General features: G+C 36.6%; 1 protein-coding gene across 5 annotated transcripts; it reads left to right on the plus strand.

The window, feature by feature from the left end:
- The first annotated feature begins 47 nt into the window (after positions 1 to 47).
- LOC138321176 (large proline-rich protein BAG6-like) lies at positions 48 to 20,540 on the plus strand. Of its 5 annotated transcripts, XM_069264660.1 has the most exons (24): positions 48 to 215; positions 1,037 to 1,169; positions 1,584 to 1,677; positions 1,824 to 1,865; positions 2,302 to 2,377; positions 2,733 to 2,923; positions 3,398 to 3,469; positions 3,861 to 3,995; positions 6,159 to 6,508; positions 7,131 to 7,254; positions 8,618 to 8,803; positions 10,145 to 10,264; positions 10,594 to 10,801; positions 11,155 to 11,256; positions 11,782 to 12,149; positions 12,691 to 13,287; positions 13,748 to 14,042; positions 14,852 to 15,075; positions 15,621 to 15,723; positions 16,430 to 16,560; positions 17,283 to 17,525; positions 17,901 to 18,077; positions 18,503 to 18,610; positions 18,994 to 20,540. In XM_069264660.1, the coding sequence occupies exons 3-24, from the start codon at positions 1,615 to 1,617 to the stop codon at positions 19,261 to 19,263; spliced, it is 4,185 nt and encodes a 1,394-aa protein (XP_069120761.1). In that variant the 5' UTR covers positions 48 to 215; positions 1,037 to 1,169; positions 1,584 to 1,614; the 3' UTR covers positions 19,264 to 20,540. The 5 variants fall into 5 exon arrangements, with proteins under 5 accessions (XP_069120761.1, XP_069120762.1, XP_069120760.1 ...); XM_069264661.1 differs by lacking the exon at positions 1,037 to 1,169 and having other exon boundaries at positions 48 to 268; XM_069264659.1 differs by lacking the exon at positions 1,037 to 1,169.
- The last annotated feature ends 1,783 nt before the right edge of the window (positions 20,541 to 22,323 follow it).

Here is a 22,323-nt window from a genome sequence, read left to right on the forward strand (position 1 = left end):
TAGGGTTTTGTTTGAATTTACGACTTACGAAAACAGGTAGTATACTTCCGGTTTTGCTCAGTCGATGTCATTTCTGCGTGTTACAGCTGAAAATTTCCAAGTTTTCTTTTAAAATTTACTTTCGGTTTCATGATCCATCCGATATGACAACATAATTTCAATGTAAAACCTATTTTTAAGATAGTGACCGAGAGATAAGACACACAAACCTCCTGGTGAGTATTTACAAAGAAGAAGAAAAACACTAAATTCAACATCCTGCCCCCAGGTATTCACACATTTTGGGTGTTTTATAATCTGAATCGGTTAATACTACGAATACGTTACAAATATTACTTAAGCCTTCCAAATATTGTTTTGATTGCATTGACAATATCCTTAAGTTTTTGTCAAATTGATAGGCTATATTTATCAGAGTTAGTAGATGGCATTATTGAAGTAGGATATAGGCCTAGTCTATTGAATCATACAAAAAACATATTGGATCAGTTCCAGTGAGTGTAGTGATAAAAATAAAACCAACGACAGTAAGTGTTTGGTAATTCTACAAGCCACAACCAGCAGAGACTGGAAGCAGATGGCTAAACAACACGCTATTATTTATCTAGGCGTTTAAATCTAACTTACAAATCCACAAGGTCAGAATCTTCATTGTCATTATGATACGGGAGGTTTGAGATCCCAAAACGATGTGGGTAAAGTACAATATACCGTCGATTAGTCCCACCATCAGATCTGATGATTATGACATCATCATTTGACGTGAGTTTCGTGGCGTTATAATTACCTGAAGGTTAGCTGCAATATTGTAACTCAAAAGACTTTTAGACAGAAAATGGTGTCGTCTTTAGAGCTACAATTGGTGCCTATTACTGATAATGGAGCAAAGTAATGGTTATGCAAACCATAATAAAACGTTTGTTTGCATTTTATCGTACTTGTTTGATATTGCTTACCTACTAGGCAATAAAACATGAACCACATAAATTATCAAATTCTCATCGAGGCAGTATTTTTTTACATAATACATATGAAGGTCTTTCTGAAGGGAATTGATAGAAACCTACAAAAAAGTATAGAAAACTGTGCCCGAGTGATTTTCTGAGGCAGTGCTCCACTACGACATATAGGGAACATTTCGTACCCGGCTGAAAGGTATAATAGGCCGGGTACGTATATTCGTTCTACCGGAAGGTGGGACTAATCAATGGTAAATTATACTTTACTTATGCCGTTTTGTGATCTCATAACCCCCTATTAATTAAACATTACAGTATTAACTTATAATGGTGAACAAGATAATGAACAACCATTTAAAGTTAGTAATGTGTAGCAGAAATTGGACTTGCATGTGTCATTCATTGCATGATTTGTGACCAGGACCAGGCTAATGGATAACTCAATTGGTATAGCTTCATATAGCTATCACTACCCCATTTGGCAAAAAAAAAAAAATCAAAAAAAAAAAATCTTCATTGTTAATGGGTAGAATTACACAGAAAATTTTGCATTTAATTGTATTTGATATGAAAAAAATAAACTTAGGTACAACAAGGTATAAATTCTGATGTTAATATTTTCAGAGTTTAAAAACAAGGTAATTGAGACAAAAACATGATGGATGTGACTGTGAAAACCCTGGATGGACAAAACAGGAATTACAGTGTGCCAGATAATGTAAGTCTTAATTAAATACTCTTCTAAAAGACAAGTCATTGGCTATGATATTATAGGAGTGATAACTCATTGGTTGTTTGTAATATAATAATTTAAGTGATGTATTTTGTATTTGCTACTACTTCTTGTTGTTATTTTTATTTCAGATAACTGTAAAACAGTTCAAAGAAAAAATAGCAAATTCAATCGTAAGTATACGCTAACAATTTGTTATTTTCATATGGTAAAAATTGAATTAGACTTCTGGCAACGAAATGACTAATGTTGAATGGTTAGGATTTTATGGCCAAATTGAACTTGAATAGTGTTAGATTGGGTGGAGATGAATTGAGGCAAGAAATTTTAATCATTTAACTATTTTAAAAGTAGTATTCTTGCTAGGTACTGTAGATTAATTGTCCATGATGTATTTTCTTTTGAAAAACATCTTGCTGAGATGTAGTTTTACATGTTGAGCTGGAAGATATTGTATGCATATCAATACATATGTGCAACTGCATAACATCGATCATATTTAACTTGAATAGCTCAGATTGAAAGATTGAATCATTTCTATTATGTCTGCACCAGTTTGAGACATACTGTATCTTTCTGTACTAACTCATATGGTATGGTTTCTTACAGAATATATCAGCAGACATTCAGAGGCTGATTTTCCAGGGACGAGTGATGCAAGATGAGAAACAAATGAAAGATTATGGTAAGTAGTGGCAACAATGTGGGTGATTGTACACATTCATGTTTTTAATGACATTGGTAAAATGCTTTGAGTTTAAAATAATAATAATAACAATAATAATAGCAAGATGATTTGAAAATAGACTGGAAGTGGGATCAGGGGAGGGGTTCAGATTAATTGAATAAACATTTAATTTTTTAAGAAGTCTCGTTCCAGAAGTGAATTTAATGAAAACCAGAGGACTTTGCTTGAAAAATAAAAATGGAGAAATTTAAATGAGAATTTGACAAGTGTATGAGTATCATACAAGTGTATGAGTATCATACACCTATCACCTATTTAACTATACTTAACTTGTTCTATCAAATATCAACAGATGTACATGGAAAGGTGATTCATGTGGTCCAGAGGATGCCTCCATCCAGCACACCACGGCCTTCAGGGGGTGCCACCAACTCCTCTACACCATCAACAGGGGGAGCCACCGGTGAACAAAACCTTCACAGTACACTGATTGGCTCCTTTATCAATCTGCCATCTGATGTGGCAGATCCCAACCAAGTGCATGTAATATCAGCTTTTGCATTTACACTAAAGTTTGTCTTATGTTTATACATGAAAATAGTTTCAAGTCTGAATTAAACAATAATAACAATGATAGAAACATAAAGGAAATCTTTTAACTATTAACAGTACTATATCTCTGTGACATCAAAGCATGAAATGCTCATTGTGTTCTTTTTTCATGGTGTGGAGTTTTGATGTTGAGTTTAATTTTGTATGGTAAACTATAGCCCAATGCATACAATACCACCATTATAGAACAGTCTTTAAAAAAATGGCTGATACACAAACAACTTTGTTGAACAGTAACATATTAAAGAATTAATCACTGCTATAGCTTTCTCACATTTAAACAAACCTGACAGGTTGATATTTTATGATTGTCTTTGACGTCCCCAACTCTTTACACAGTTGATATACGCTACATTCCTAGATGAGAGATAAATATTTGGAAGTATTTATTGGTGTATGTTTCAGAACATTGTACAGCAAGCTGTCAATAACATGGGAGATATGGGAAGGAGTGCTAGAGTTACCACTAACGCGTCTGTATGTATCATGTATATTTGAAAATTATAGGAGCATCTTGATATTTGTCGAAATATCTGTGATGTGTCTGTATGCATATTATAACTGTGGGGCAGCCCATACAAAAACATCCAAACATGTATTCACTATTCAGTGCACAACATTAGATAATACAGGTATTGAGTCTCATTAGTACAAGTATTTCACACACATGGAAAAAAACAGTGTATTGTTTTGACCAGATTTAACCTAGATTTGTATAGCAGTTTGCATGGATCATTATTGTATTGAAACACAGTTTTATTTTTTTTATGTGCAGACTTGCATTTTATTTTATTTTCCCCTTGTTTAATTGTTTGGTTTCATTGTTTTGTCATTAAACATTATTTAAATGATACATTCACTGTTATAGGATGATGGTTCATCAGTGGATGTACACATTCATCTAGGACAGGTCCCAGGGGCCAGACAAAGTGAGTCCCAGCTGAGGATCAACCAGGCCAGACGCATGCTACAGATGGCAAGGGAAAACCTAGACAAACTTGATGTGAGTACTGGTGTACTGTGCAGGATAGCTTTATAAAAAGATCGGTGGATATATGACCTGTTTAACAAAAAGTGGAAAAAAAAAAACCTGAAAATATTACTGGTTTTATCATATAATGACAGTAAAGGATGGTCCATGTTATATTCCCCGAGATCTGGGATGTATCTGACCTTGACATTGTTATATTTATACAGAGACTAGGGAATCCCCCTGATGTCTGAGGTGTACCTGACCTTGACAATGTTATATTTATACAGAGACTAGGGAATCCCCCTGATGTCTGAGGTGTACCTGACCTTGACAATGTTATATTTATACAAAGACTTAGGAATCCCCCTGATGTCTGAGATGTACCTGACCTGGACAATGTTATGTTCATACAGAGACTTAGGAATCCCCCTAATATCTGAAGTGTACCTGACCTTGATATTGTTATATTTATATAGAGACTTAGAAATCCTCCTGATGTCTGAGGTGTACCTGACCTTTACAATGTTATATTTATACAGAGACTTAGGAATCCCCCTGGTGTCTGGGGTGTACCTGACCTTGATATTGTTATATTTATACAGAGACTTAGGAATCCCCCTGATGTCTGATGTGTACTTGACCTTGACAATGTTATATTTATACAGAGACTTAGGAATCCCCCTGGTGTCTGGGGTGTACCTGACCTTGATATTGTTATATTTATACAGAGACTAGGGAATCCCCCTGATGTCTGAGGTGTACCTGACCTTGACAATGTTATATTTATACAGTGACTCAGGAATCCCCCTGGTGTCTGGGGTGTATTTGACCTTGACAACGTTATATTTATACAGGACTTAGGAATCCCCCTGATGTCTGATGTGTACTTGACCTTGACAATTTTATATTTATACAGAGACTTAGGAATCCCCCTGGTGTCTGGGGTGTACCTGATGTCTGAGGTGTACCTGACCTTGACAATGTTATATTTATACAGTGACTCAGGAATCCCCCTGGTGTCTGGGGTGTATTTGACCTTGACAACGTTATATTTATACAGGACTTAGGAATCCCCCTGATGTCTGATGTGTACTTGACCTTGACAATTTTATATTTATACAGAGACTTAGGAATCCCCCTGGTGTCTGGGGTGTACCTGACCTTGATATTGTTATATTTATACAGGACTTAGGAATCCCCCTGATGTCTGAGGTGTACCTGACCTTGATATTGTTATATTTATACAGAGACTAGGGAATCCCCCTGATGTCTGAGGTGTACCTGACCTTGACAATGTTATATTTATACAGAGACTTAGGAATCCCCCTGGTGTCTGGGGTGTATTTGACCTTGACAACGTTATATTTATACAGGACTTATGTATCCCCCTGATGTCTGAGGTGTACCTGACCTTGATGACGTTATATTTATACAGAGACTTAGGAATCCCCCTGATGTCTGAGGTGTACCTTACCTTGACAACGTTATATTTATACAGAGACTTAGGAACCCCCCTGGTGTCTGGGGTGTATTTGACCTTGACAACGTTATATTTATACAGGACTTAGGAATCCCCCTGATGTCTGATGTGTACTTGACCTTGACAATTTTATATTTATACAGAGACTTAGGAATCCCCCTGGTGTCTGGGGGTGTACCTGACCTTGATATTGTTATATTTATACAGGACTTAGGAATCCCCCTGATGTCTGAGGTGTACCTGACCTTGATATTGTTATATTTATACAGAGACTAGGGAATCCCCCTGATGTCTGAGGTGTACCTGACCTTGACAATGTTATATTTATACAGAGACTTAGGAATCCCCCTGGTGTCTGGGGTGTATTTGACCTTGACAACGTTATATTTATACAGGACTTATGTATCCCCCTGATGTCTGAGGTGTACCTTACCTTGATGACGTTATACTTATACAGAGACTTAGGAATCCCCCTGATGTCTGAGGGGACATGACCTTGATATTGTTATATTTATACAGAGACTTAGGAATCCCCCTGATGTCTGAGGTGTACCTGACCTTGACAACGTTATATTTATACAGAGACTTAGGAATCCCCCTGATGTCTGAGGGGACATGACCTTGACAATGTATACATGCATTTATACAGAGACTTAGGAATCCTCCCCGATATCAGAGGTGTACCTGACCTTGATATTGTTATATTTATACAGAGACTTAGGAATCCCCCTGCAGAAGGAGAACAGCCACAACAGACAGAAGGAAGCCAAGGAAATAGTGCTTCTCCAATGGATGTCTCAGAGTCAAGCCAAACACAGTCTTCACAACAATCAGAACAGACAAATACAACAGAACCTAGCCAATCACAGGCATCAGCACAATCAGAAACAGCATCACAGCAAGCAGCACCGGCACCCTCACAACCAGATAGACAAACAACCACAAGGCCAGAGCCACAATCTACCTCTGCATCCAGTAACAGCCAATCAAATCCATCCACAGAAAGCAGCAGTGGTCAGTCAGCCAATGGCAGCTCCTCAGACTCACCAAGGAGAGGACCAGTGTAAGATTGATCTTAATACAAAGTACTTTGCCGGTTCTGGCTGAATTCCCTCTTATGTTTGTTTCAAAAGCTCAGAAAATTTGAATTAAGAAAAGTCGAAAAACTTGGATGATACAAAGTAAATTTTTGGTCCGAATGACAAAAATCGTTTTTTGGACAACAAGATTGCTGAAAATGACGAACGTGGAAAAACCTGTTTAATGTGTAGCAATTATTTTAAGTTATATTGTATCAACAATCATCAGCGATCATCAATTGTAATGCTGTAGTACGTCATTATTTTTGAGGGCAATTCATGTCGTTTTCTTCAAAAAGTGTGACGTTACGCTGGCAAACACATGACGTCACAATCAATACCTACTCACAAGGACAGATAACTCTGTAATATGCAAATGCAGAATATTGAAAAGCATAATAGGCGACTCATATAATTACATGTAAATATTTTTCTCTGCTTACACAAATCTTCAATCATCACTGAAAAGAGACATATTCTGAAATAACCTTATAAAAGTGTTAATAGGATGCAAGCATCATATTTTGGTTATTAGAAAAAAATACAACATGTTATTTGTTGCATGCTGGATGTTCTAATGGTATCCGCATTTGATTTTAATTGTAGGCGGCCCAACATATCTATTGTGGCGGATGTACTGGAGGAGGTTCGAGAGGTAAACAATAGACTACAGCCACACATGGATACTTACCAGACAATAGTACGAGAGGACAGACAACTCCCGCAGGAGGTCAGTATCAGCTATACAATAACAATGACAATAGCTTTTTTAATCGTTTAATCCAAAAATTCCATGATTTGAGTTTAGCTTTTACTTAGTAATAACATCATGCAGACCAGGTTTTGATATAAAACCATTTCTTTTGTCCCATTAATTTAAAGGTAGGTTTCGCCCAATGAAATATAAAGACTACGAAATTGAAATTTATCCTATACATAGATATAATCTTCAGATCATTTTCAATGCATACAGCGAACAATATGGGTGGTCAGTTGCCTAGCTTGACCAGGAAAATACTCCTCTAAAAATAGAGCGAAGTTAAGCTTTACATAGAACATGACGTATTTTTTCCAAAACGAGGCCGCAGCAACAAACGGAAGCGAGCAACAAAATGACAGATAGAAGTGACAGTCTTGCCACGGCATGTTTAGTTAAAAAACAACAACAAAAAATCGAAGTGCAAGGGACTGTTTATACATATCATATAATCTAAAACAACTCATGTTACTTACATACGCTCGCTAACTTTGTACACCAAATATACATGTAGTTAGTCTGCGGCTGTTTGTGCGCTGGCATATGTGTTGAAATTTAACTCACCACGTGCAATGCCGTTACACGAGTCCCAACAGATCCCGAAAAGTTCCGCTTGAGATGTGGCTTCTGTTTCTTCTATTGCTACATGCCATCTCTGAATTTAATTCCCTATAGATATCCTTAGGGTGCTACCGAATCCATTATAATTTCCTCCACTTTATTGCCGATTCAGATATATTTTTTTCATCTCACACACTTTCGTTCAGCCATTTTGTTTACTTTTAGTGCGTGACAATGCGCATGCGCCAAACTTCGACAACGCAATCCATCGCAGCTTCATTTGCATATTATTTTGTCTGACGGACACCGTAATAAATCAAGGGTTTCCTTCAATTTTGTATTCAAGACACATTTGTTCAAACTCAAACACATAAAGAAATTAAATTGAGATATTTTAATATGTTTTTTCATCTTTTCTTCCGCTTATCGCATTTCACAAAAAAATATTTATTTGGTTGGGCGAAACCTACCTTTAAGGCTACAAATGGCATAAACTAGTAAGAAAAGAATAGGTTCATATTACTCATTTTGCTCCCTTTGTAAAACTTTGATTTCTATCCTTGCTGGATGCTTTTAAAATGTTGATTTCTATCCTTGGCGGATGCTTTTGTATTCCTAGTTGCAGTGAAACCTCATATAATAATATTATGAATAGCGTGAATAATACATATTAAATGTTCTTTTGTGACATATTATATGTTTTATGAAAAGTATAATTAGTTTATATACAATAACTAAACAGTATTATGACCAACATTAAAATTGTGTGTTACAGGAGACACGGCAGGCCCAGGAGGTGTGTAACTTGGTAGGGGAGATCCTACACGCCATCAGTCATTGTTATCACAGTCTTAGTGACCTGATGGTAGACATGGGAGAACACTCACCTCGACAGCTGTATGCAGCCTTTGTACCGGCAGCCATCCCCGCCGCTGTCATACAACAGACCATACCTATACACGTAAGTTACTTATATGACAGACCATATCTATACACATAAGTTATACACGTAAGTTACTTGTCATACAACAAACTAGTGTCAAACCTGTGTAATGAGACACCCCAAGGGACAGACAAAAATGTGTCTTATTAGACAGGTGTCTTAATATACAGGTTACTGAAGGATTGCGACACCATATTATGTGTAACATATACTATGAAATATTGGAAAAAATACTGCATTAATTAGGGCTTAATTAAATTAGTTTTAAATGTTTCACAATTATGAATGTCACAACAGAAGCATTTACTAATTACTAAAATATTCTTAATCTGTTACAGTAGTAGTCAAAATGTATTTTAGAGAGAGAGAAAACAAAAGAAAATTTCTTTGAAATTTGATTTATTTAAATTTTGAATTAATTATAAATTACTATTAAAAATATTAAAATTTAATTATTTATAACTAGTATCTTTTATTTAGATTTTCATTTTAAATTTACACCAAAATTTTGGAAAATTAATTCACTTTCATTATTTTAAACATGATTATTAGTGAGATCCGGAAATTCTAAACCATTCCGGATCTAGTATTACAATTAACCAAAATGGCAGCCATTACGATTGCAAAGTTTGTGACTTACACCTGAGTTTTAGGCCTATTAAACATTAAAAACGTGAGTAAATCATTTGCAGTTATAAGCAGAATTTGTCTTTGATGTAATGCTCACTAGCTGTTATCACAAAATTTATTGAAAGGTCAGAATATTGTTTCCTAATCGGACGTAATACACATAGGCCTACACATGTGAAATTGACACTGCCAAGCCAAATTAGAAAATACAGCCCCGGGCTGCTAATTAATTAGGATAAGTTGGGTGCCGATCAAGAAGTGTTCACATCCCTTTTGTTAGTTTAATAATTAGGCCAGTACCCCACTGCCTGGTATGTAGGCAAGACTAGGATCGGCAATTTAGTGACGCAGTATACAGTTCTTGTACGATATATGTGCAAAAAATGGGTGACGCAGAAGCGTTAGACAGGTTGATGCATTAAAAAGGTGAAATATATAGGAAATCTCAGGGGAGGACTTTTGATGTGACGCATTAGACAGGGTGACTTAATATACAGGGTGACGTATAGGCAGGTTTGACTGTATATCAATAGGGTGTTGTCTTGCTAACTATAAAAGTTTTAAAAGTGATACTATGGTGTTACTTTTATTTGCCACTTCAAAATCTTTTTATAACATATCTCAAACAGAATATTATATGAAATAATCATATAATGACAAAACCAATATGGACAAATACCTATGTATGAATATCTCATGGTCAATATAATAAATCTTTGTTTGTTGTAGGCACAGATTAATGTTGGAGGACCCCAGGCTGCCCAGAGAAATATGACCACTCAGTCCTCTGTACAGACCTCGTCAGCAGCTACGTCTACATCACAGGCTTCAACCAATGCCTCCTCACAGGTATAAATATGTTAATGTGTTGGAAAAATAAAACTCAAAACATTTGTATTCTCCCACAACTAAAGGGGGGAGGCATTAAGTGTTACATGTAGTATTTTCATTCCTACAATGTTGTGTCACATCATGTACGTCTTACAAACATTTTAGTTTGCTTTAGAGACAGTATCCTTTTGTTATAACTGAAAGGTTGCTTGTTTGTTGATAGTGAGATTTGAATTTCATTTAGTGGAATCATTTACTTGGCTGTACTTAAACATATTTCTGTTTTCCTTACAAAATATTTCTGTTTTCCTTAGAAAGTAAGAAAGTTTTCTGTATTTCAATTTCAGACACAAACTACCCAAGCTTCTGGTCAGTCCACAGGAACTGCCCCGCCCACCTCTGCCTCTGGGGCCACACCGGTTGTTACCAGGGCTAGTACTGACCCATATGTGTTCCTAGAGGTGGGACCAGACAACGCTGTTACTGTTAACAGTATCACAGCCCATGTTATATCTTCAGAACAGGAAGTCCCTAACACATCGGGGCCCAGTACAGGTAAATACAGATTGTATGATTACTCTCAGTACTGTACACATCAGGTCCAGTACAGGTAAATACTCTCAGTACTGTACACATCAGGTCCAGTACAGGTAAATACAGATTGTATGATTACCCTTGTCATGTCCTCAGAACGAGACGTCGTGTACACTACAGCTCCCAATACAGGTTCTATAATTTCCTATTCTATTCTCCAAACAAATTGAGAGCACCTCAGGTATGAGTTCATTTAATAGACTATTTTGTTACATATATAAAATCATCTTTATAGTTGGTCTCCACACACACACTGATTGAAATTATCATTAATCCATTGAAATAATCCTATTTTATTCTGTATATGTTTCCAGGTTCAACAAACACTGCTCCACAGGGTGTACATGTCCAAGGCCATAATGTGACCCAGGACCTCATCAACAACATTGTTAGTTCAGTCATGCACGCCCATACAGGTACATCTTACTACAGATAATTTCATGTGTTTAAATTTAGACCTGTCTAGATGTAGTTGCAGGAACAAGAACATTTCTGTTTATCACTGGCACAAGGTGTCCTTCACATCAGTTTGTACAGAGAAAGTTTGACAATATGATCAAGCTTTTTCAAGACATGTTTTGATAGTGACATTCAAATTATAATATCAGGACATTTTTGTCATATTGGCAATTCTAAAAAAAGGTTTCTATTAGTCTGTTTTATTTAACTTTTTTATATTTTGACTTGTTCAGAATCTATATGTATTTTCACCATAGCAAACTTTGATTTATTGCAGCTATAGATGTTTAAGAAATAATAGGTTTTTTTAAACAAAATAAGAATAAATAAGAAGAGAAAAGTAGAAATATAAAAGATAAATACATGTAGTTAGAAACATGTTATAAAAGACAGAGAGATTGCATTATATGTAGTTTGAAACATTATAAAAGACAGAGAGATCTGTACAGGCCTGAAGATGGTGAGATTTCTCATTCAAACAGGCCCAAGAATTGGTCCTGTGATAAGCTTAGATCCAAATGGTCTACGTGTTAGAAGGCGCTCATTTCCCTCATCATCTGCTAATACAGCTCAAACTGGTAGCCAGACAACCTCACAGAGTTCAAATACCTCTGGAACACAGACCAGCAGTGCTGCCAATGGGGCGTCAAACACTTCAGGTACCCAGACATCAAATGCACCAACAAACTCTTCCGGGACCCAGACTGGGGTGCGTGCACCACATGCAGCAGCTTTCGTTGTACCAGGTATGCCGGGGATGATGCAGAGAATTCCCACAGCTGGGCCAGCCTCTGTCGATCCTTTCCTACCCTGTTCATCTCGTCACTTCCTCCGACACCAAGCCAGGAATGTAAGACTGTAGATCATTGTTGTACAATGTAACTGTTCATACATTGTAATTTAGATATCATCATTTTTACATGTGATGAAGACAACTTACTTTGATTGTAAAACATGGCATGAGTTATTTCTGAGCAGGTCCAATATCATTTGTGGAAAAACATTTGTAATGAATAAAATTACATCTGCTTTAACACAACCAATTGGTTTCATTGATCTGCAGAGATTTTTTATAACAATGTTTTGTAAGATAGGTAATATAATGATTCCTCAATACTTTGATTCACTTCAGATATACTTTATTTTTTAACCTTTTTCATATGTTTAACGTTTCCCTTCTCACATAGCAGCAGTATCAGAATAGGAATTTTGTCTTTTTCTTGTTTTGTTATTTCTTGTGTCATTTTTATCACAGAACTGAAGAAGCTTTTAGATCTTCAACTTTGTAAGGGCAGATTTACCTATCTATATTTCTTGTGTATGTCTCTCTTTTTGTCTCTATTAGTCTTACTTATCCTACCAATATACTTTTGCAACAAATATCTTTTCAGAATAATAACACTCCTGATGCTCAAGGAATGAACACAGGAGGTATAATTGGAGAGTTTCTCAATAACCTTGCTGGTGAAGTAAATCCACACCTCCAGGGAGTCCACCGCCAGAATGCAGGAAGGACAGGCTCCTCGACTGGACCAGCCACCAGTCAGACAGCCAACACTTCCTCTTCTTCAACCTCCTCCTCTTCCTCCTCCTCAAACTCCACCTCCTCCTTCAGTACCACTAACACTTCTGGTACAGGAGCAGGTTCCATGCCTTTTAACCCCTTTGCAGGATTGTTTGGTGCCATGGGAGGGGCTCCTCCACCCGGAATAAATATACGGATGCCAGCAGGAATGGCAGGAATGCAGGGTATGCAAGGGATGCCAGGAATGCCGGGAATGCCACCTGGTATGCCATTCTTACCTGGCTTGGCATCTATGTTTGGTCAAGCTGGCCCGCGTCCAGCAGGAGGAAACCAGAACAGGACAAGTAGCTCTACTACGTCAACCTCCACAACAGGAACTAGCCAGACGACTTCCACTCCAACATCAGGAACAGAACCGGCATTTGTTCAGCAGCTCCGAAACCTACTACAGTCAGGAGGAATGGTGAGTTTAACTGACAATTGGCATTAAAACCCTAATCCTCCTTTACCATTCAGTAGATAAGAACCAAATTTAGTTTAAAGATGCTCAACCACCGACAGAGTATAAATGATATTCTTCATTTGAACAATAATGGGTGTTTAATCGTGTATACATATGCCTAATTAAAACAAAAAACAATATGAAATAATTTATTTCGCCTTTGGTGCAAGCGCAATCAGTACTTTGTTCCATATAGGATATAGTGCCACGGAATTTTTTCAGGATGCAATTAATTATTTTTCATATTTTGAAATTGAATTAAAATTAGGAGCTCAAACTTTTTAACGCTGGTATTGGTGTAAAGTAAGTAACTTTTGTAACTGAAGAAAAATACAAAATCGTCAGCTCCTGTTTTTGATAGTGAAAAAATACCATTTGTCAACGATGGAGCATCTTTAAACAATATCACGATTTTTCACAGGGTTCAGTGCCTCAGCCTGCTCCTGGTACATCTAGAACAGGAGCAACCCCAACTCCTTCTGGTGCAACCTCAACCGGCCAAGGAACAAGCCAGGGGGCCAGCACAGGAGCAACCGCAGGAGCAGGAACTAACAGTGGTACTGATCAGCCTGTGATGACAGACGAGGCATTCACACAGCTAGTACAGGGTATCGGGTCGATGATCACCCAGACAGCAGTCGGACAACCACCTTCTCAGACTCTGGCAGAGTTCCTTGGCTCCCTAGGGGATGGTTACAATATGGCACAAGGAGAAGGTATGTGTACACCTGCCTTATATATTCGCTGGATTATTTGGTTATTATCAGTACTTAAAATTGTAATTGTACCTGATAAAGTTGAGATACAATGTTTAGGAGTGAATGTATAATTTTATTATGATTGGAAAAAATCTTTATTTCTTATTTAGGTATTGCTTACAGTAGTTCTTATTTTAGCTAATGTTTACAGCACTGAACTATATATATTTAGCAAGTTATTATCCCCCGCTTTCTCCGAAATGGGGGGGGGGTATTAGTTTTGGTTTGTCCGTCTGTTTGTCTGTCTGTCTGTTTGTCCGTCTGTCTGTTTGTCCGTCTGTGTCCGTCTGTCTGTTACACTTTGTTTCCGTGCAATAACTGTAATAAATGTAAACCGATTTTCTTCAAACTTGGTGACAAGGTTAAATGCCTTAAAGGCTCGGCCAAGTTCGATCACGACTGTCGATAAACCTTATTTTGATTGCCACTTTTGGCAGATCTTAATTAGTAGAGTTATGGCCCTTTGACTTAATAAAAAAAAGTTTTTTTCTGCCACTTCCGTATCATAACTGTAATAAATATTAACCGATTTTCTTGGTTACAAAGATAAATGTCTAACTTCCGAATAAGACTTCAGTTTATTTTTTCATGTTTCAACCAAGGTTAAACCTAACCTCAATAATGTTTACCTACAATATGTCCTAAAAGCAGGGGATGGAAATTTCACGAATTTGCTTGTTCCAACCATATATTGAATTTGAAAGATTTCTGATGTACATTATTCCCTATTCTTTCTGTAATGAATATTCATCCTTTTACTTTTTCAGGTTTCTTCAATGACGTTTACTCCTGTCTATCCTCACATTTGACCTTCCCTGACCTCATACAAGTTTTCTATGGTAACAGAGCTCCCCTACAGAATGTACGAGTACCGTTACAGAATTTCTTAAGAGAGCGTGTATTAGAGGGGAGAGAACCAACAATGGAGAACATAACGGAGGCCTCCAACAGACTGGTCGAGGAGATGGCTGAGGAGATAGAAGCATCAGCTGTAGGTGTACAAGCTCTGTTAGAATAGATGATTATTGTAAACAAACCCATGTTGCGTCATCTTGATTTGGGGTTTTCTTACCCAACAATGTTTTTACTGCGACTTCATTTCACGATTTACAGTTAAAACCCTCCTATTATACTTATACTGTAACCAACATTCTTTCGCGCCTACTAAATTTCGTGATTTTCAATTCAAACCTAGTTCCCGAAGATTAACGTAAGCAGATTTAAAATCTTAATTGGATTTTCAATATCATTGATGTTGATGATAATTCGTCGATATTATATATTATTATATTGTAATCAGTAAAATAAATCGTATGTGAAAGAAAGTAGGTTTACAGTAGTTGAATCTTTTATGTAACAATTTTATGCTGCAGATTTTGATTGAATATTTGTATTGCTCTGTCATACATGGATATATTTTGTGTTCCTTTGTCTGTTTAATTCCATTCCCTCCTTGAGTTATGTTAAGTTGCAGACATCTTTTTAATAAAGACGTGTTTGGTTACTCATATAGACTTTGGTGATTTGTTCTTTCAGAATGTTGCTGAGGTCAAACCTGACATAGATCTTGTGGAGACTCTCAATAACTTCTTTAGACAGCAGATTACATCAACAGTCCGCATGATCATGTTAGCAGATGGTTTGTATTTCTGTTTATCTACAACTGCAAATACATTTGTACTTTTGTTTGCAAATAATGTGTTGTCACATAAAATATTAATCTCTTTTTCCTTTTGTCTTTTTGAAAAGGACTTGAAATTCTAATACCCACCCACTTCCTGGGGCTTTGAAATATGAACAATAATTAAAACAATGTGACAATAATACCTGGAATTGTAGTTAAACTAATTCTAGATTCAGAGGATTTATAGATTAACGAGCTATCCAATAATGGACTTTTATATTCTGTATTACAAAATACACTGGTTCAAAATCGAAAAAACTTATTTTTGTATGCTCATTTCTATAGAATATCACTGAAATTCAATGTACATTCATCCTTTAAATGATTATTTCCTACTCCGATTCTGTTCGATTCTATCCGTTTTCTGGCCAATCCTGTAAATCCTGTAGGGATTAAACATTGTTATTTAGAAGCTTTGAAATGCTATGACTTTCAAACGCTTACCAGACCAATATGGCAGATCGAAGTAGCAGATGGCCTGTATTTATGATTTTTGTCCATCACATCCATTCAATAGCAGTTTCTACAATCAAATAATCATGTGTTTTGAATATTAAATTCTTTGACATTAAGGATTGGTAAAGTACTATCCTCTGTATATTTTAGTGTTGGTAGATGAGTCCTTTAATGTAATATCAACGAACTGTTTTATGTCTTGCAGAATCCAACACAAATTTTGGTAACCAATTTTATGAGCGGATGAGGTTGGCTTTGGCAGAGTTGATCATTCTGACAAGGTCGTGTTTTGTGGAAGGTCAGACATCACTACAGCGAGTTATACAGTGTAGACTGGTAAGTCCTTAATTAGATGTAGTAGACATAGAAGTTTATAATCGTTTGTTTTTTAGTGGTTATGAAGTTGCTTTTTAGATCACCTGAGACAAAATCTCAAGTGATTTATTCTCATCACCTTTTGGTCGTGCTGTGTGTTTCATGTGTCTGTAAACAATTTACATTTTGAACTTCTTTCCAAAGCAAACTTTGCAACTTGCAGAAGTAGAATCAAATAATCTTTATGGATTGAAATGTCTTAAGGTTCTTCACAAAAATTGTGAATTTCATGGCCCTGAGATCTTAAATTTTCCCCAGGGAAGGGTGTCGAATTTACAATAATTTATCTTGGTAAAACATATATATGAGCATTATTTGTTTATTATTTGTATTATTTGTATTGAAGATTATATAAATTTGTATTTTAATATTACATAATTGTTTCATATTTTTACAGAATCATAAATAGAAAATCAAAAGATAAATCCTTTTTTATACCATTGTTTTATTGGCTTCATGAAAATTTAAATCCCAAATTGCTTGAAAGCCAAAATGTTCATAACGGACATGACTGTATATACAAAAAACAATGGATGTCCTGTGTAACAATGAATACAATAATGTGAAACATCATTTTTGTTGTTTTCATATTTGGGATTTCACAGCAACTTTTCATATGATACAATAAATCCTTTGTGTAATGATGTATTTGCCATTTATGTCTTATCCATGTTTATCTTCAGAGTGCTATTACCCGGGGTGTGAACCCAATGATCCAACAATGGATGTGCAGTGTCATGATCCAGCAGCTGAACCAGTTCCTCCCTACAATCACCATCACTGATGCCAATGTCCACTCCTACGTCGTAAAAAAGAGCGCTTCAAAACTGGCCGCAAAATCGGCAAAGAAAGATGAGGCAGCCACAGCTATGGAAACAAGTCCACCATTGGTCTCACCAGGTGCTTCCCAAGTAGATTCTCCGGAGGTAAGTGCTATTTGGAATTACAAACTACTCATTAGGTGTAACACAGTTAAGAGCTGTGTCTATAAGCAGTTTCCTCAAATATTAAATTATAGTTTTCTCCTAATTAATATGCATGAAGGGTGGAAAAGTTGATTGGAACAACTGGCAATTGTTAGACATATAGATTTTACTTCAGGTTTTGTTTTCATTTTTTTTCAGCTGAAATGAGCTATTTTCATTTTCGAAATCTAGATATATTAGAGTTATAAATTGGCATGAATTATTGACATATATATTAAATTTGCCTGAAAATTGTGCAGAGTTGTTCTGTTGGACAATTTTAGATAATTTGGAATTGTTGAAGTATGGTATGATCCTGTTGTCTTGATTTTTTAGCCCATGGAGACACAGAACATTAATACAGGGGCGTCAGTAGCACAGCTACCTCGGCCACAACCAGATACAGCAGCTGCCACAAAAGTCCCGCCTACCAAGGTCAAGGCAGAGGAGCCGAAGGCCGACTCTCCTGGTGCGGCAGCTGGAGGGCAATCCTGGGAACTGGAGGTTAACCCTGTAAGTATGGTGTGGAGGTCATCTCATTGTCTCAGTATGTGTTGAGGTATCTGTAAATCAAATTCCAGTGGAAAATTAATGACCTAAAAATGTTAAGTTCATTTCATCTTTTGGGTCTGCTCATGATTATAATTACCTAGGTGTGTTAGTAAAGGGGCCCCGGTGGCCATGTTGTTAAGATATCCTAATCTTTTACCACAAGCCCTCCATCTCTGGGTGGTGAGTTTGAATCCCAAGTTGTGCAGTTGCCAGGTACTGACCACTTGTCAGTGGGTTTTTTCTGGGTACTCCGGTTTTCCTCCACCATCAAACCTGGCACGTCTTTACATGACCCTGGCTGTTAATAGGACAAAAAGCTAAGCAAAAGTGTTAGTATGACTGCAAACCTTGTCTGACTTGTATTGACTTGTCCTTGCTTTCACCAGGACTGGGTACCCATCATCAACAGTGACATAGAGAAGCAGAAACACCAGCGTCCTCAGCCGCCTCTCAGTGATACATATCTACAGGGTATGCCAGCAAAACGCAGGAAGGTAATGTCAGTGTGTGAAGTCTGAAACGGTCATCAATGTATTGTGATGCTGACAGCTGTTGAACCTCATTAACTTGAACACGTACAACTTACAACATACAAGATTATGTTATTTAAAATATTTATTAAATTTAACCAAATATTTCAATTTATATGTATACTGTATGTATGCGTAAAAAATCAAATTAATGATGATATTGTGATCCATATTAATTTATTTGTTCAGAATTGAAAATACTGTAATCAATTTCTATTTTTTGGGAGGATTCTGAACATGTTGGTATTTATATATTCATATCAATGAAATTTTTCAATAGAACATACTTCTTTTTGCCTATAGAGTAAGGCTGTTTGTATTGTCAATTTTCATTTTTTATCTTTTAGATAATGGGACATGAAAGGCAGGTGAATTTCTCAAATGCTGGAGAGTCTGTTCCTCTGTCATTACGTCGTGCAGTGGCCGCAGCAGGTGTGCAACCAATCAGCAGTATGGAAAATATGACAAGTGAAGCTTCAGACAATAACGAACTGCAACATGCTTTTGATGAGGAAGTTCTGAGTAGTATAAGAGATCGATTGAACAGTGACAGTGATTACCGACCAGAACAGTTCCCCAACACAGATCGTTACTACCACAAAAACAACAAGAAGTGAATCTAGCTTGTATATTGGTCCGATTTATATAGAATTTTATCATTATGGATACAAACGTTGACTGTTTATACATACATACCAGCTTTGCATCATAATTATGAAATGAACCTCACATATAGTGTTATCACACTATGAGGTTAATGATGTCACCTTCGGTATATCCATTCTGTGTTATGTTGATGTACCCTGTGACCTTGATGACAGTCGGGGCTTTTGTAACGACTGTCAGCTGTATGATAGCTGAGGATGGTATAGTTAACCGACTGCTGTAGGGTATCATTCCAGACACAAGTTGTAAATTACATTTGAGGATATCTGGAAACACTTTTACCTTTGAATATGTATAAAATATTTTACTTTGCATAGTGACATTTGCCTGTCACTCTAAATACTTAGAAGGTGGTGACATTAAGAGTGAACTTTTATCTTCATCGATGACACTGTTAGGTTGGTGAGGACCACTTGGGTCACCTTTTATCGTCAGTGGGAAAGCTGTCTGGTTGAAAGTTTTATCCTAAAAAGTGAAACTCTTTGTCCAACTATCTCTGACTTGTAAGGTCCAGGAATAACTGGTCCTTTTACTAGCCCTATAAGTCATACTGTCCCTTTTGGTATCTAGGTCAGTTTTAACCAGCTCCTTGTCTCATTAATACCACGGATGTCAAGTACATGTTATATACTGTATAGGTATTAAATGTCGCAGGCGGTTTAATTTTGCGATATTTTAGTTTTCACTGATATATGTGAATTTTAAACTCTGGTGAAATATTCACAAACTCATTGATATAAGAACAATAGTTCAAAGAAATAAAGGAATCCGTGAACCGCAAAGATGAACCTCTGAATATTCCCTGTAAAGGAAACCTTAATTGGTAAGTGCTATACACTAACTTACATTTATTAGTCTGGAAGCTATATACATTAAGTTATGCTGTATACTGAGGTAATAATGAAATGAACTCAAATATGAAATACAATATGCAAATGTTGATGTGGCAATAAGTTGAATAACAAAATTATTATTAAGTAGATTTTTTATACATCCTACTTACTTTGAAATATTTGTATCCTGGAATTTAAGGATATCTCATTTTTTCACAAAATCCCTATATTAATCTTGCTTTGTATTGTTACTACATGATTGTGATGAAAACTCACATTGACTGTTTTTTAGCTGTATATCAGATGGAGAAAAATGTGTTGCTCTCAATGAAATAGCTGGTTCTGAACTTAAAAAAATCCATAAATTTATGTTTAATAAAATTGTCATTAAAATGTTTTATAGCTTGTTATTTTGTTAAAATACCCTTAATTTAGATGAAAAGTTGTAATCCCATACTTATATTTTATTAAATATGTACACATATCATGCCTTTAGTTAAAATCCTATAGTTATCGATATAGATAGATATCTGGTGTCGTTTGTTTTGAAGTGTCGAAAAAATGGCAAAACAACTAAACCCAGCAACTGTTATGAATGAGTATTATTCTTCTAAAAAAACACCTAATAGTAGCTTTTGGTGCATGCGCAATCAGTACTTCATTCCATATAGGATATAGTGTCACAGATTTTTTTCGGGCTGTAATTTATTATTTTTAATACTTTCAAAGTGAAGTGAAACCAGCAACTGTAACCAACAGTCACACCGATGTCATATCCCACCGCTGTCACCAATGATGACCAGGTATTATATATATATGTCACAAATGATAACCACAATCCATCGTTGTTACCATTAGTGACAGGATATATCGCCTAAAATGATCATACATCCCACCACAATAATCTGTACATCCCACCACAATAATCAACAAGAACCAGGATTTCATGTTGTTATCACTAAAAACAACCAAAAATATACCCCACCGATGTTGCACGCAAAGCCCATCACCGTTACAAATAATAATCCCATGTCCTCAATAATGAAAAATATTCCAACGCTGTCACTAATAATGACCATATCCCACCAATTTTGCCAAAGATGACCATATACCCCACCGAAGTTGCCAAATTATCCCATTGCTGAAAAAATTCCCACCACTCACCAATAAAGATCAGATATCCCACCACTGTCACCAACAATGACCATACCCCACTCCAGCCAGCAATAATGACCATACCCCACTGCTGTCACCAATGATAACCAGATATTCCATTACTGACACCAATACTGACGACACCCGTACATTCCACCGCAAAACTTTACAATGGCCAGATATCCCACCGCTGTCACCAATAATGACAATGCCCCTCTGCTGTCACCAATACAGAGTGATATCCCATTGCTGTCACCAATAATGAATGATATATACCACCGCTGTCACCAACAATGGCCAGATATCCCACCGCTGTCACCAATAATGACAATGCCCAACTGCTGTCACCAATACAGAGTGATATCCCATTGCTGTCACCAATAATGATTGATATATACCACCGCTGTCACCAACCATGGCCAGATATCCCACCGCTGTCACCAATAATGACAATGCCCCACTGCTGTCACCAATACAGAGTGATATCCCATTGCTGTCACTAATAATGAATGATATCCCACCGCTGTCACCAATAATGACCATGCCCCATTGCTATCACCAATAATGAATGATATCCCACTGCTGTCATCAATAATGATGAATGATATCCCCACTGCTGTCATCAATAATGATTGATATCCCACTGCTGTCACCAATAATGAAAGATATCCCACTGCTGTCATCAATAATGAATGATATTCAACTGCTGTCATCAATAATGAATGATATCCCACTGCTGTCACCAATAATGAATGATATCCCACTGCTGTCACCAATAATGACCATACCCCACAGCTGTCACCTATAATGACCATACCCCACCGCTGTCACCTATAATGACCATACCCCACCGCTGTCACCTATAATGATCGTAACCCACTTCTGTCACCAATAATAACAAGATATCTCATTACTGTCATCAATACTGACGACACCTGTACATACCTCGGCTGTGCTTAACAATGGCCAGACATCCCACCGCTGTCACCAATAATAAACAGATATCCCACCGCTGTCACCAAT

The sequence above is a fragment of the Argopecten irradians genome, chromosome 4 (genome assembly GCF_041381155.1).
Source record: "Argopecten irradians isolate NY chromosome 4, Ai_NY, whole genome shotgun sequence".
NCBI classification, from domain to species: Eukaryota; Metazoa; Mollusca; class Bivalvia; order Pectinida; family Pectinidae; genus Argopecten; species Argopecten irradians.

Coding starts and splice junctions, on each gene's coding strand:
- LOC138321176 (XM_069264661.1), top strand. CDS start 1,615: ATGATGGATGTGACTGTGAAAACCCTGGATGGACAAAACAGGAATTAC. Junction 11,257..11,781: donor AGTCATGCACGCCCATACAG/GTACATCTTACT, acceptor TCATTCAAACAG/GCCCAAGAATTGGTCCTGTG. Junction 17,526..17,900: donor CCCAAGTAGATTCTCCGGAG/GTAAGTGCTATT, acceptor TTGATTTTTTAG/CCCATGGAGACACAGAACAT.